This window comes from Oncorhynchus clarkii, unplaced genomic scaffold (genome assembly GCF_045791955.1).
Source record: "Oncorhynchus clarkii lewisi isolate Uvic-CL-2024 unplaced genomic scaffold, UVic_Ocla_1.0 unplaced_contig_1469_pilon_pilon, whole genome shotgun sequence".
Classification (NCBI taxonomy): Eukaryota; Metazoa; Chordata; class Actinopteri; order Salmoniformes; family Salmonidae; genus Oncorhynchus; species Oncorhynchus clarkii.
Genome location: NW_027257951.1, coordinates 312263 through 330000, shown reverse-complemented (window position 1 = coordinate 330000; position 17738 = coordinate 312263). Strand labels below are relative to the sequence as shown.

The 17738-nt window shown below is 46.0% G+C and overlaps 1 protein-coding gene across 1 annotated transcript in view; it reads right to left on the bottom strand.

Moving 5' to 3' along the window:
- LOC139394221 (serine/threonine-protein phosphatase 2A 55 kDa regulatory subunit B gamma isoform-like) overlaps positions 1 to 16616 on the bottom strand; it is a 37486-nt gene extending 20870 nt beyond the window's left edge. Inside the window, exons 1-2 of the mRNA XM_071142244.1 lie at positions 16260 to 16616; positions 1806 to 1915 (exon numbers count right to left, since the gene is read on the bottom strand). Coding sequence (XP_070998345.1) covers positions 1806 to 1915; positions 16260 to 16323 — 174 coding nt within the window. The 5' untranslated portion in view covers positions 16324 to 16616. The remainder of the gene's footprint in view (positions 1 to 1805; positions 1916 to 16259) is intronic.
- Between the last annotated feature and the right edge of the window lie 1122 nt (positions 16617 to 17738).

Genomic DNA, 17738 nt, shown 5'->3' with positions numbered 1-17738 from the left:
ACTTCCATACCACACTGACAATATACTGACCAGACACTAGCTAGCACACTGACGATATACTGACCAGACACTAGCTAGCACACTGATGATATACTGACCAGACACTAGCTAGCACACTGACCAGACACTAGCTAGCACACTGACGATATACTGACCAGACACTAGCTAGCACACTGATGATATACTGACCAGACACTAGCTAAGTTACCACACTGACGACCAGTCTACACCAGCCAGTGAAGGTGAACAAGTAAACACATTAGGTGGAAGTAGAGATAACAAGGACATGACCTGTGACTTTATGACCACTACGACCACTCTATGACCACTCTATGACCACTACGACCACTCTATGACCACTCTATGATGACTACGACTACTCTATGACCACTCTATGACCACTACGACCATTCTATGACCACTCTATGACCACTCTATGACCACTCTATGACCACTACGACCATTCTATGACCACTCTATGACCACTCTATGACCACTCTATGACAGCTCTATGACCACTACAACAATTCTATGAACACTATGACCACTCTATGACCACTATGACCATTCTAAGACCACTCTATGACCACTACGACCATTCTATGACCACTCTATGACCACTCTATGACCACTCTATGACCACTCTATGACCATTACGACCACTCTATGACCACTCTATGACCACTACGACCACTCTATGACCACTACATGACCACTCTATGACCACTACGACCATTCTATGACCATTCTATGATCACTCTATGACCACTCTATGACCACTACGACCATTCTATGACCACTCTATGACCACTACGACCATTCTATGACCACTCTATGACCACTACTACCATTCCATGACCACTCTATGACCACTACTACCATTCTATGATCATTCTATGACCACTACTACCATTCTATGACCACTCTATGACCACTACTACCATTCTTTGACCACTCTATGACCACTACTACCATTCTATGACCATTCTATGACCACTACTACCATTCTATGACCACTCCATGACCACTACTACCATTCTTTGACCACTCTATGACCACTACTACCATTATATGACAACTCTATGACAACTACTACCATTCTATGACCATTCTATGACCACTACCACCATTATATGACTACTACTACCATTCTATGACCACTCTATGACCACTACGACCATTCTATGACCATTCTATGATCACTCTATGACCACTCTATGACCACTACGACCATTCTATGACCACTCTATGACCACTACGACCATTCTATGACCACTACTACCATTCCATGACCACTCTATGACCACTACTACCATTCTATGACCATTCTATGACCACTACTACCATTCTATGACCACTCTATGACCACTACTACCATTCTTTGACCACTCTATGACCACTACTACCATTCTATGACCATTCTATGACCACTACTACCATTCTATGACCACTCCATGACCACTACTACCATTCTTTGACCACTCTATGACCACTACTACCATTATATGACCACTACTACCATTATATGACCCCTCTATGACCACTACTACCATTCTATGACCACTCTATGACCACTACTACCATTCTATGACCATTATATGACCCCTCTATGACCATTACTACCATTCTTTGACCACTCTATGACCCCTCTATGACCACTACTACCATTCTATGACCACTACGACCATTCCATGACCACTCTATGACCACTACGACCATTCTATGACCCCTCTATGACAATTCTATGAGCACCTTGTGACCCCTCTATGACCACTAATACCATTCTATGACCACTCTATGACCACCTTGTGACCAACCACGGTCTCTCTCTGGAAGACGACGACTCTGCCTCCCTTGTCCCCCGTAGCCAGCAGATCTCCTGTGTGGTTGAACTCCACTGTAGAGATTACATCAGCTAGGAGAGAGGGAGGGAGGAAGGGGGTATAGAGAGAGAGAGAGAGAGAGAGAGAGAGAGAGAGAGAGAGAGAGAGAGAGAGAGAGAGAGAGAGAGAGAGAGAGAGAGAGAGAGAGAGAGAGAGAGACAGAGAGAGAGACAGAGAGAGAGATCAATACAGTATCAGTTTCTGTAACATCAGAGGAAAATATTGTCAGTGTCAGCATCCTACTATCATTCTGTTACTACCCCATAAGGGTTCAGAACCACTGAGTCAGCATCCTACTGTTACTACCCCATAAGGGTTCAGAACCACTGAGTCAGCATCCTACTATCATTCTGTTACTACCCCATAAGGGTTCAGAACTACTGAGTCAGCATCCTACTATCATTCTGTTACTACCCCATAAGGGTTCAGAACCACTGAGTCAGCATCCTACTATCATACTGTTACTACCCCATCAGGGTTCAGAACCACTGACTCAGCATCCTACTATCATTCTGTTACTACCCCATAAGGGTTCAGAACCACTGAGTCAGCATCCTACTATCATTCTGTTACTACCCCATAAGGGTTCAGAACCACTGAGTCAGCATCCTACTATCATACTGTTACTACCCCATCAGGGTTCAGAACCACTGAGTCAGCATCCTACTATCATTCTGTTACTACCCCATAAGGGTTCAGAACCACTGACTCAGCATCCTACTATCATACTGTTACTACCCCATAAGGGTTTAGAACCACTGAGTCAGCATCATACTGTTACTACCCCATAAGGGTTCAGAACCACTGAGTCAGCATCCTACTGTTACTACCCCATAAGGTTTTAGAACCACTGAGTCAGCATCCTACTGTTACTACCCCATAAGGGATCAGAACCACTGAGTCAGCATCCTACCATCATACTGTTACTACCCCATAAGGGTTTAGAACCACTGAGTCAGCATCCTACCATCATACTGTTACTACCCCATAAGGGTTCAGAACCACTGAGTCAGCATCCTACTGTTACTACCCCATAAGGGTTCAGAACCACTGAGTCAGCATCCTACTGTTACTACCCCATAAGGGTTTAGAACCACTGAGTCAGCATCCTACTGTTACTACCCCATAAGGGTTCAGAACCACTGAGTCAGCATCCTACTATCATACTGTTACTACCCCATAAGGGTTCAGAACCACTGAGTCAGCATCCTACTGTTACTACCCCATAAGGGTTCAGAACCACTGAGTCAGCATCCTACTATCATACTGTTACTACCCCATAAGGGTTCAGAACCACTGAGTCAGCATCCTACTGTTACTACCCCATAAGGGTTCAGAACCACTGAGTCAGCATCCTACTGTTACTACCCCATAAGGTTTTAGAACCACTGAGTCAGCATCCTACTGTTACTACCCCATAAGGGATCAGAACCACTGAGTCAGCATCCTACCATCATACTGTTACTACCCCATAAGGGTTTAGAACCACTGAGTCAGCATCCTACCATCATACTGTTACTACCCCATAAGGGTTCAGAACCACTGAGTCAGCATCCTACTGTTACTACCCCATAAGGGTTCAGAACCACTGAGTCAGCATCCTACTGTTACTACCCCATAAGGGTTTAGAACCACTGAGTCAGCATCCTACTGTTACTACCCCATAAGGGTTCAGAACCACTGAGTCAGCATCCTACTATCATACTGTTACTACCCCATAAGGGTTCAGAACCACTGAGTCAGCATCCTACTGTTACTACCCCATAAGGGTTCAGAACCACTGAGTCAGCATCCTACTATCATACTGTTACTACCCCATAAGGGTTCAGAACCACTGAGTCAGCATCCTACTGTTACTACCCCATAAGGGTTCAGAACCACTGAGTCAGCATCCTACTGTTACTACCCCATAAGGGATCAGAACCACTGAGTCAGCATCCTACTATCATACTGTTACTACCCCATAAGGGTTCAGAACCACTGACTCAGCATCCTACTATCATACTGTTACTACCCCATAAGGGTTTAGAACCACTGAGTCAGCATCATACTGTTACTACCCCATAAGGGTTCAGAACCACTGAGTCAGCATCCTACTGTTACTACCCCATAAGGGTTTAGAACCACTGAGTCAGCATCCTACTGTTACTACCCCATAAGGGATCAGAACCACTGAGTCAGCATCCTACTATCATACTGTTACTACCCCATAAGGGTTTAGAACCACTGAGTCAGCATCATACTGTTACTACCCCATAAGGGTTCAGAACCACTGAGTCAGCATCCTACTGTTACTACCCCATAAGGGTTTAGAACCACTGAGTCAGCATCCTACTGTTACTACCCCATAAGGGTTCAGAACCACTGAGTCAGCATCCTACTATCATACTGTTACTACCCCATAAGGGTTCAGAACCACTGAGTCAGCATCCTACTGTTACTACCCCATAAGGGATTAGAACCACTGAGTCAGCATCCTACTGTTACTACCCCATAAGGGATCAGAACCACTGAGTCAGCATCCTACCATCATACTGTTACTACCCCATAAGGGTTTAGAACCACTGAGTCAGCATCATACTGTTACTACCTCATAAGGGTTCAGAACCACTGAGTCAGCATCCTACTATCATACTGTTACTACCCCATAAGGGTTCAGAACCACTGAGTCAGCATCCTACTATCATACTGTTACTACCCCATAAGGGTTCAGAACCACTGAGTCAGCATCCTACTGTTACTACCCCATAAGGGTTCAGAACCACTGAGTCAGCATCCTACTGTTACTACCCCATAAGGGATTAGAACCACTGAGTCTGCATCCTACCATCATACCGGTACTACCCCATAAGGGATCAGAACCACTGAGTCAGCATCCTACCATCATACCGGGACTACCCCATAAGGGATCAGAACCCCTGAGTCAACATCATACTGTTACTACCCCATAAGGGATCAGAACCCCTGAGTCAACATCATACCGTTACTACCCCATAAGGGTTCAGAACCACTGAGTCAGCATCCTACTATCATACCGTTACTACCCCATAAGGGTTCAGAACCACTGAGTCAGCATCCTACTGTTACTACCCCATAAGGGTTCAGAACCACTGAGTCAGCATCCTACTGTTACTACCCCATAAGGGATCAGAACCCCTGAGTCAGCATCCTACTGTTACTACCCCATAAGGGTTCAGAACCACTGAGTCAGCATCCTACTATCATACTGTTACTACCCCATAAGGGTTCAGAACCACTGAGTCAGCATCCTACTGTTACTACCCCATAAGGGTTCAGAACCACTGAGTCAGCATCCTACTATCATTCTGTTACTACCCCATAAGGGTTCAGAACCACTGAGTCAGCATCCTACTATCATACTGTTACTACCCCATAAGGGTTCAGAACCACTGAGTCAGCATCCTACTATCATACCGGTACTACCCCATAAGGGATCAGAACCACTGAGTCAGCATCCTACTATCATACCGGTACTACCCCATTAGGCAGGGGATCAGAACCACTGATTCAGCATCCTACTATCATACCGGAACTACCCCATAAGGGTTCAGAACCACTGAGTCAGCATCCTACTATCATACCAGTACTACCCCATTAGGCAGAGGTTCAGAACCACTGAGTCAGCATCCTACTATCATACCGGTACTACCCCATAAGGGATCAGAACCACTGAGTCAGCATCCTACTATCATACCGGTACTACCCCATTAGGCAGGGGATCAGAACCACTGAGTCAGCATCCTACTGTTACTACCCCATAAGGGATCAGAACCACTGAGTCAGCATCCTACTGTTACTACCCCATAAGGGTTCAGAACCCCTGAGTCAGCATCCTACTGTTACTACCCCATAAGGGATCAGAACCCCTGAGTCAGCATCCTACTGTTACTACCCCATAAGGGTTCAGAACCACTGAGTCAGCATCCTACTATCATTCTGTTACTACCGCATAAGGGTTCAGAACCACTGAGTCAGCATCCTACTGTTACTACCCCATAAGGGTTCAGAACCACTGAGTCAGCATCCTACTATCATTCTGTTACTACCCCATAAGGGTTCAGAACCACTGAGTCAGCATCCTACTATCATACCGGTACTACCCCATTAGGCAGGGGTTCAGAACCACTGAGTCAGCATCCTACTATCATACCGTTACTACCCCATAAGGGATCAGAACCACTGAGTCAGCATCCTACTATCATACCGGTACTACCCCATTAGGCAGGGGATCAGAACCACTGAGTCAGCATCCTACTATCATACCGGTACTACCCAAAAAGGGTTCAGAACCACTGAGTCAGCATCCTACTGTTACTACCCCATAAGGGTTCAGAACCACTGAGTCAGCATCCTACTATCATTCTGTTACTACCCCATAAGGGTTCAGAACCACTGAGTCAGCATCCTACTGTTACTACCCCATAAGGGTTCAGAACCACTGAGTCAGCATCCTACTATCATTCTGTTACTACCCCATAAGGGTTCAGAACTACTGAGTCAGCATCCTACTATCATTCTGTTACTACCCCATAAGGGTTCAGAACCACTGAGTCAGCATCCTACTATCATACTGTTACTACCCCATCAGGGTTCAGAACCACTGACTCAGCATCCTACTATCATTCTGTTACTACCCCATAAGGGTTCAGAACCACTGAGTCAGCATCCTACTATCATTCTGTTACTACCCCATAAGGGTTCAGAACCACTGAGTCAGCATCCTACTATCATACTGTTACTACCCCATCAGGGTTCAGAACCACTGAGTCAGCATCCTACTATCATTCTGTTACTACCCCATAAGGGTTCAGAACCACTGACTCAGCATCCTACTATCATACTGTTACTACCCCATAAGGGTTCAGAACCACTGACTCAGCATCCTACTATCATACTGTTACTACCCCATAAGGGTTTAGAACCACTGAGTCAGCATCATACTGTTACTACCCCATAAGGGTTCAGAACCACTGAGTCAGCATCCTACTGTTACTACCCCATAAGGTTTTAGAACCACTGAGTCAGCATCCTACTGTTACTACCCCATAAGGGATCAGAACCACTGAGTCAGCATCCTACCATCATACTGTTACTACCCCATAAGGGTTTAGAACCACTGAGTCAGCATCCTACCATCATACTGTTACTACCCCATAAGGGTTCAGAACCACTGAGTCAGCATCCTACTGTTACTACCCCATAAGGGTTCAGAACCACTGAGTCAGCATCCTACTGTTACTACCCCATAAGGGTTTAGAACCACTGAGTCAGCATCCTACTGTTACTACCCCATAAGGGTTCAGAACCACTGAGTCAGCATCCTACTATCATACTGTTACTACCCCATAAGGGTTCAGAACCACTGAGTCAGCATCCTACTGTTACTACCCCATAAGGGTTCAGAACCACTGAGTCAGCATCCTACTGTTACTACCCCATAAGGGTTCAGAACCACTGAGTCAGCATCCTACTATCATACTGTTACTACCCCATAAGGGTTCAGAACCACTGAGTCAGCATCCTACTGTTACTACCCCATAAGGGTTCAGAACCACTGAGTCAGCATCCTACTGATACTACCCCATAAGGGATCAGAACCACTGAGTCAGCATCCTACTATCATACTGTTACTACCCCATAAGGGTTCAGAACCACTGACTCAGCATCCTACTATCATACTGTTACTACCCCATAAGGGTTTAGAACCACTGAGTCAGCATCATACTGTTACTACCCCATAAGGGTTCAGAACCACTGAGTCAGCATCCTACTGTTACTACCCCATAAGGGTTTAGAACCACTGAGTCAGCATCCTACTGTTACTACCCCATAAGGGATCAGAACCACTGAGTCAGCATCCTACCATCATACTGTTACTACCCCATAAGGGTTTAGAACCACTGAGTCAGCATCATACTGTTACTACCCCATAAGGGTTCAGAACCACTGAGTCAGCATCCTACTGTTACTACCCCATAAGGGTTTAGAACCACTGAGTCAGCATCCTACTGTTACTACCCCATAAGGGTTCAGAACCACTGAGTCAGCATCCTACTATCATACTGTTACTACCCCATAAGGGTTCAGAACCACTGAGTCAGCATCCTACTGTTACTACCCCATAAGGGATTAGAACCACTGAGTCAGCATCCTACTGTTACTACCCCATAAGGGATCAGAACCACTGAGTCAGCATCCTACCATCATACTGTTACTACCCCATAAGGGTTTAGAACCACTGAGTCAGCATCATACTGTTACTACCCTATAAGGGTTCAGAACCACTGAGTCAGCATCCTACTATCATACTGTTACTACCCCATAAGGGTTCAGAACCACTGAGTCAGCATCCTACTATCATACTGTTACTACCCCATAAGGGTTCAGAACCACTGAGTCAGCATCCTACTGTTACTACCCCATAAGGGTTCAGAACCACTGAGTCAGCATCCTACTGTTACTACCCCATAAGGGATCAGAACCACTGAGTCAGCATCCTACCATCATACCGGTACTACCCCATAAGGGATCAGAACCACTGAGTCAGCATCCTACCATCATACCGGGACTACCCCATAAGGGATCAGAACCCCTGAGTCAACATCATACTGTTACTACCCCATAAGGGATCAGAACCCCTGAGTCAACATCATACCGTTACTACCCCATAAGGGTTCAGAACCACTGAGTCAGCATCCTACTATCATACCGTTACTACCCCATAAGGGTTCAGAACCACTGAGTCAGCATCCTACTGTTACTACCCCATAAGGGTTCAGAACCACTGAGTCAGCATCCTACTGTTACTACCCCATAAGGGATCAGAACCCCTGAGTCAGCATCCTACTGTTACTACCCCATAAGGGTTCAGAACCACTGAGTCAGCATCCTACTATCATACTGTTACTACCCCATAAGGGTTCAGAACCACTGAGTCAGCATCCTACTGTTACTACCCCATAAGGGTTCAGAACCACTGAGTCAGCATCCTACTATCATTCTGTTACTATCCCATAAGGGTTCAGAACCACTGAGTCAGCATCCTACTATCATACCGGTACTACCCCATTAGGCAGGGGTTCAGAACCACTGAGTCAGCATCCTACTATCATACCGGTACTACCCCATAAGGGATCAGAACCACTGAGTCAGCATCCTACTATCATACCGGTACTACCCCATTAGGCAGGGGGTCAGAACCACTGAGTCAGCATCCTACTATCATACCGGTACTACCCCATAAGGGATCAGAACCACTGAGTCAGCATCCTACTATCATAACGGTACTACCCCATTAGGCAGGGGATCAGAACCACTGAGTCAGCATCCTACTGTTACTACCCCATAAGGGTTCAGAACCACTGAGTCAGCATCCTACTATCATTCTGTTACTACCCCATAAGGGTTCAGAACCACTGAGTCAGCATCCTACTATCATACCGGTACTACCCCATTAGGCAGGGGTTCAGAACCACTGAGTCAGCATCCTACTATCATACCGGTACTACCCCATAAGGGATCAGAACCACTGAGTCAGCATCCTACTATCATACCGGTACTACCCCATTAGGCAGGGGATCAGAACCACTGATTCAGCATCCTACTATCATACCGAAACTACCCCATAAGGGTTCAGAACCACTGAGTCAGCATCCTACTATCATACCGGTACTACCCCATTAGGCAGGGGTTCAGAACCACTGAGTCAGCATCCTACTATCATACCGGTACTACCCCATAAGGGATCAGAACCACTGAGTCAGCATCCTACTATCATACCGGTACTACCCCATTAGGCAGGGGATCAGAACCACTGAGTCAGCATCCTACTGTTACTACCCCATAAGGGATCAGAACCACTGAGTCAGCATCCTACTGTTACTACCCCATAAGGGTTCAGAACCCCTGAGTCAGCATCCTACTGTTACTACCCCATAAGGGTTCAGAACCCCTGAGTCAGCGTCCTACTGTTACTACCCCATAAGGGATCAGAACCCCTGAGTCAGCATCCTACTGTTACTACCCCATAAGGGTTCAGAACCACTGAGTCAGCATCCTACTATCATACTGTTACTACCCCATAAGGGTTCAGAACCACTGAGTCAGCATCCTACTGTTACTACCCCATAAGGGTTCAGAACCACTGAGTCAGCATCCTACTATCATTCTGTTACTACCCCATAAGGGTTCAGAACCACTGAGTCAGCATCCTACTATCATACCGGTACTACCCCATTAGGCAGGGGTTCAGAACCACTGAGTCAGCATCCTACTATCATACCGGTACTACCCCATAAGGGATCAGAACCACTGAGTCAGCATCCTACTATCATACCGGTACTACCCCATTAGGCAGGGGATCAGAACCACTGAGTCAGCATCCTACTATCATACCGGTACTACCCCATAAGGGTTCAGAACCACTGAGTCAGCATCCTACTATCATACCGGTACTACCCCATTAGGCAGGGGTTCAGAACCACTGAGTCAGCATCCTACTATCATACCGGTACTACCCCATAAGGGATCAGAACCACTGAGTCAGCATCCTACTATCATACCGGTACTACCCCATTAGGCAGGGGATCAGAACCACTGAGTCAGCATCCTACTGTTACTACCCCATAAGGGATCAGAACCACTGAGTCAGCATCCTACTGTTACTACCCCATAAGGGTTCAGAACCCCTGAGTCAGCATCCTACTGTTACTACCCCATAAGGGTTCAGAACCCCTGAGTCAGCATCCTACTGTTACTACCCCATAAGGGATCAGAACCACTGAGTCAGCATCCTACTGTTACTACCCCATAAGGGTTCAGAACCCCTGAGTCAGCATCCTACTGTTACTACCCCATAAGGGTTCAGAACCACTGGGTCAGCATCCTACCGTTACTAACCCATAAGGGATCAGAACCACTGAGTCAGCATCCTACTATCATACTGTTACTACCCCATAAGGGTTCAGAACCACTGAGTCAGCATCCTACTATCATACTGTTACTACCCCATCAGGGTTCAGAACCACTGAGTCAGCATCCTACTGTTACTACCCCATAAGGGTTCAGAACCACTGAGTCAGCATCCTACTGTTACTACCCCATAAGGGATCAGAACCACTGAGTCAGCATCCTACCATCATACTGTTACTACCCCATAAGGGTTTAGAACCACTGAGTCAGCATCATACTGTTACTACCCTATAAGGGTTCAGAACCACTGAGTCAGCATCCTACTATCATACTGTTACTACCCCATAAGGGTTCAGAACCACTGAGTCAGCATCCTACTATCATACTGTTACTACCCCATAAGGGTTCAGAACCACTGAGTCAGCATCCTACTGTTACTACCCCATAAGGGTTCAGAACCACTGAGTCAGCATCCTACTGTTACTACCCCATAAGGGATCAGAACCACTGAGTCAGCATCCTACCATCATACCGGTACTACCCCATAAGGGTTCAGAACCACTGAGTCAGCATCCTACTATCATACCGTTACTACCCCATAAGGGTTCAGAACCACTGAGTCAGCATCCTACTGTTACTACCCCATAAGGGTTCAGAACCACTGAGTCAGCATCCTACTGTTACTACCCCATAAGGGATCAGAACCCCTGAGTCAGCATCCTACTGTTACTACCCCATAAGGGTTCAGAACCACTGAGTCAGCATCCTACTATCATACTGTTACTACCCCATAAGGGTTCAGAACCACTGAGTCAGCATCCTACTGTTACTACCCCATAAGGGTTCAGAACCACTGAGTCAGCATCCTACTATCATTCTGTTACTATCCCATAAGGGTTCAGAACCACTGAGTCAGCATCCTACTATCATACCGGTACTACCCCATTAGGCAGGGGTTCAGAACCACTGAGTCAGCATCCTACTATCATACCGGTACTACCCCATAAGGGATCAGAACCACTGAGTCAGCATCCTACTATCATACCGGTACTACCCCATTAGGCAGGGGATCAGAACCACTGATTCAGCATCCTACTATCATACCGAAACTACCCCATAAGGGTTCAGAACCACTGAGTCAGCATCCTACTATCATACCGGTACTACCCCATTAGGCAGGGGTTCAGAACCACTGAGTCAGCATCCTACTATCATACCGGTACTACCCCATTAGGCAGGGGATCAGAACCACTGAGTCAGCATCCTACTGTTACTACCCCATAAGGGATCAGAACCACTGAGTCAGCATCCTACTGTTACTACCCCATAAGGGTTCAGAACCCCTGAGTCAGCATCCTACTGTTACTACCCCATGAGGGTTCAGAACCCCTGAGTCAGCATCCTACTGTTACTACCCCATAAGGGATCAGAACCCCTGAGTCAGCATCCTACTGTTACTACCCCATAAGGGTTCAGAACCACTGAGTCAGCATCCTACTATCATACTGTTACTACCCCATAAGGGTTCAGAACCACTGAGTCAGCATCCTACTGTTACTACCCCATAAGGGTTCAGAACCACTGAGTCAGCATCCTACTATCATTCTGTTACTACCCCATAAGGGTTCAGAACCACTGAGTCAGCATCCTACTATCATACCGGTACTACCCCATTAGGCAGGGGTTCAGAACCACTGAGTCAGCATCCTACTATCATACCGGTACTACCCCATAAGGGATCAGAACCACTGAGTCAGCATCCTACTATCATACCGGTACTACCCCAATAGGCAGGGGATCAGAACCACTGATTCAGCATCCTACTATCATACCGAAACTACCCCATAAGGGTTCAGAACCACTGAGTCAGCATCCTACTATCATACCGGTACTACCCCATTAGGCAGGGGTTCAGAACCACTGAGTCAGCATCCTACTATCATACCGGTACTACCCCATAAGGGATCAGAACCACTGAGTCAGCATCCTACTATCATACCGGTACTACCCCATTAGGCAGGGGATCAGAACCACTGAGTCAGCATCCTACTGTTACTACCCCATAAGGGATCAGAACCACTGAGTCAGCATCCTACTGTTACTACCCCATAAGGGTTCAGAACCCCTGAGTCAGCATCCTACTGTTACTACCCCATAAGGGTTCAGAACCCCTGAGTCAGCGTCCTACTGTTACTACCCCATAAGGGATCAGAACCCCTGAGTCAGCATCCTACTGTTACTACCCCATAAGGGTTCAGAACCACTGAGTCAGCATCCTACTATCATACTGTTACTACCCCATAAGGGTTCAGAACCACTGAGTCAGCATCCTACTGTTACTACCCCATAAGGGTTCAGAACCACTGAGTCAGCATCCTACTAGCATTCTGTTACTACCCCATAAGGGTTCAGAACCACTGAGTCAGCATCCTACTATCATACCGGTACTACCCCATTAGGCAGGGGTTCAGAACCACTGAGTCAGCATCCTACTATCATACCGGTACTACCCCATAAGGGATCAGAACCACTGAGTCAGCATCCTACTATCATACCGGTACTACCCCATTAGGCAGGGGATCAGAACCACTGAGTCAGCATCCTACTATCATACCGGTACTACCCCATAAGGGTTCAGAACCACTGAGTCAGCATCCTACTATCATACCGGTACTACCCCATTAGGCAGGGGTTCAGAACCACTGAGTCAGCATCCTACTATCATACCGGTACTACCCCATAAGGGATCAGAACCACTGAGTCAGCATCCTACTATCATACCGGTACTACCCCATTAGGCAGGGGATCAGAACCACTGAGTCAGCATCCTACTGTTACTACCCCATAAGGGATCAGAACCACTGAGTCAGCATCCTACTGTTACTACCCCATAAGGGTTCAGAACCCCTGAGTCAGCATCCTACTGTTACTACCCCATAAGGGTTCAGAACCCCTGAGTCAGCATCCTACTGTTACTACCCCATAAGGGATCAGAACCACTGAGTCAGCATCCTACTGTTACTACCCCATAAGGGTTCAGAACCCCTGAGTCAGCATCCTACTGTTACTACCCCATAAGGGTTCAGAACCACTGGGTCAGCATCCTACCGTTACTAACCCATAAGGGATCAGAACCACTGAGTCAGCATCCTACTATCATACTGTTACTACCCCATAAGGGTTCAGAACCACTGAGTCAGCATCCTACTATCATACTGTTACTACCCCATCAGGGTTCAGAACCACTGAGTCAGCATCCTACTGTTACTACCCCATAAGGGTTCAGAACCACTGAGTCAGCATCCTACTGTTACTACCCCATAAGGGATCAGAACCACTGGGTCAGCATCCTACCATTACTAACCCATAAGGGATCAGAACCACTGAGTCAGCATCCTACTATCATACTGTTACTACCCCATAAGGGTTCAGAACCACTGAGTCAGCATCCTACTATCATACTGTTACTACCCCATCAGGGTTCAGAACCACTGAGTCAGCATCCTACTGTTACTACCCCATAAGGGTTCAGAACCACTGAGTCAGCATCCTACTGTTACTACCCCATAAGGGTTCAGAACCACTGAGTCAGCATCCTACTGTTACTACCCCATAAGGGATCAGAACCACTGGGGTTCTTAAAGTTTTTCAGCCCAATTTAGAAATGTTGTGTTTTCCTCGGACGTAACGTCAGGAAAATATGCAACTATATGTAAATATTGGTACATTTTTATGACCTTATGCCTAAAACAAATGCAATATAGACCAAAACAAATAAAACTGCAATTAAGTATTCATGTGAATATATATTTGTGTTTATTCCCCCCCCCCCCCCCCCCAGTAAAAACACTCTTACATATCTGTCTAGGTTGGAACTGTTTGCTGCTAAAATACAATAAATAATTTTCATTCTGAACTGGAATAAACTGATTGATCACACATCACACAGATGTAGACTAGAAAACACACACAGTCCTAATGAGAGGTGAAGCTTCAACAAGCAGGTCTATTCTGGGCTCAGTTTTAAGGACATTACCTCTAGATCTGGTAATGTCCTTAATAATGTACGTTCAGAGACAGCCAGCAACACGGAGGAGTCCAGCTCTGAACCCCTAAATCTCTCTCTCTCTCAAACAAACATCTCTGATTCTAAACTAGTTGTAGACCTATCTTTTGTCATGTAGTGCCGTTGTACGCCAACATTATAAGTGTACTTGAGTGGACAGAGAGGTATTATAAACCTACCTAAATTGATGTGTTGGAAGCCTACCTTCGGTAACAGAGATATGCAATAAGCCTACCTTCGGTAACAGCGATATATTGGAAGCCTACCTTCGGTAACAGAGATATATTGTAAGCCTACCTTCGGTAACAGAGATGTGTTGGAAGCCTACCTTCGGTAACAGAGATATGTTGGAAGCCTACCTTCGGTAACAGAGATGTGTTGGAAGCCTACCTTCAGTAACAGAGATATATTGTAAGCCTACCTTCAGTAACAGAGATATATTGGAAGCCTACCTTCGGTAACAGAGATATGCTATAAGCCTACCTTCGGTAACAGAGATATATTGGAAGCCTACCTTCGGTAACAGAGATATGCTATAAGCCTACCTTCGGTAACAGAGATGTATTGGAAGCCTACCTTCGGTAACAGAGATATATTGGAAGCCTACCTTCGGTAACAGAGATATATTGGAAGCCTACCTTCGGTAACAGAGATATTTTGGAAGCCTACCTTCGGTAACAGAGATGTGTTGGAAGCTTACCTTCGGTAACAGAGATATGTTTGAAGCCTACCTTCGGTAACAGAGATATGTTGGAAGCCTACCTTCGGAAACTAAGTGGCGCTCTAGGTCTACGTAACTTGACAGAGTTATAATACGCGAACTTAATCTAACATAGAGGTATTATAAACCTACCTAATGTGACATAGAGCCATTGTAGACCTACTTAAGGTAAAATATATGTATTATAAGCTTTGATTATATAGTGGTATTATAAACCTACTTAAGGTGACATTGAGACGTTATAAACCTACTTAAGGTGACATAGAGCCGTTATAAGATAACAGAGGTGTTATAAACCTACTTAAGATAATAGAGGTGTTATAAACCTACTTAAGATAACCGAAGTGTTATAAACCTACTTAAGATAACATAAGTTTTATAAACCTACTTAAGATAACAGAAGTGTTATAAACCTACTTAAGATAACAAAATTGTTATAAACCTACTTAAGATAACAGAGGTGTTATAAACCTACTTAAGATAAAAAAATGTGTTATGAGCCTACTTAAGGTGACATAGAGCTATTATAAACCTATGTAAGGTAACATAGTGATATTATAAACCTACATATGGTGACAGAGGTGTTATAGACATACTTAAGATAACAGAGGTGTTATAAACCTACTTAAGGTAAAAATTAAATGTGTTATAAACCTACCTTCGGTGACGTAGTCTCGCAGGAAGCTGTGGTTGACTTTGGAGCTCTCGGTGTCCTCCCCCATTGGAAGCAAAGGAAGGGGGACCCGACCTGGACCAATCAGAGCTCTCTCTCCCCTCCCAGGCTCTGCCCATACTGCTGGGGCCTAGCGCAGTGGCCTGGGGCAAGGCATCGTGGGATATGGAGGGGCGGAGGAATAGAGAGGATAGAGGGAAGAGAGGGAGAGGTGTGGTGAGGATGGAGAGAGAGAGAGGGGGAAGAGAGGGAAGGAGTTTGGTGAGGTGTGGAGAGGGAGAGAAGGGTGAATAGGAGAGGGGGGTGGAGAGAGAGAGAGAGAGAGAGAGAGAGAGAGAGAGAGAGAGAGAGAGAGAGAGAGAGAGAGAGAGAGAGATTAGGTAGAAAAGGATGAGAGGGGAGGGGACCTGAGAGAAGGTGGCTCGCCCACACACACTCCCACAGCACGCGGCGTGACCTCTGATAAAAACACACACTACACACACACTACACACACCACTACACACACCACTACACACACCAGGCCAGCAAGAGAAGTCCCGAAACAATGAGAAATCCACTGATACGCTGTTAGAGAGAGTCGTCCATTTGTCTGCCTGTGACTGTGTGAGAGAAAGAGAGGGAGAGAGTAGCACTCCTCCGTGTGCGTGATAATATCCACTGCGCTGCAGTATTTCCTTGGTAACAAACAGGAACAGGAACAGGAATTGTAGTAGTATAGCAGGAGTATTTCCTTGGTAACAAACAGGAACAGGAATTGTAGCAGTTGTAGCAGGAGTATTTCCTTGGTAACAAACAGGAACAGGAACAGGAATTGTAGTAGTAGTAGCAGGAGTATTTCCTTGGTAACAAACAGGAACAGGAATTGTAGCAGTAGTAGCAGAAGTATTTCCTTGGTAACAAACAGGAACAGTAACTGTAGCAGTAGTAGCAGGAGTATTTCCTTGGTAACAAACCGGAACAGGAATTGTAGCAGCAGAAGTATTTCCTTGGTAACAAACCGGAACAGGAATTGTAGCAGTAGTAGCAAGAGTATTTCCTTGGTAACAAACAGGAACTGTAGCAGTAGTAGCAGGAGTATTTCCTTGGTAACAAACAGGAACTGTAGCAGTAGTAGCAGGAGTATTTCCTTGGTAACAAAAAGGAACAGGAATTGTAGCAGTAGTAGTTCTTGGTCTCAGAGTGTGGAAGTCCTTGAAGGAGAGCGCAGGAGAACAGGATCTCTGCTTCTCGAGGAGGAGGAGGAAGAGGAGACAAGGCCTCGACACACCTTCCTACGTTCTGCCTGTCGGCTTGTTTTGCCTGCCTGTCTCTCTGCCTTTCTGTCTCTCTGCCTGCGTGTCGGTCTGCCTGCGTGCCTCTCTGCCTGTCTGTCTGTCTGCTGCTGCTATGTCCTCTGTACTGCAGTGTCACTGAGCAGGCAGGCAGGCAGGGGCACGTGTGTCTCTGTGTGGAGAGGAAAGG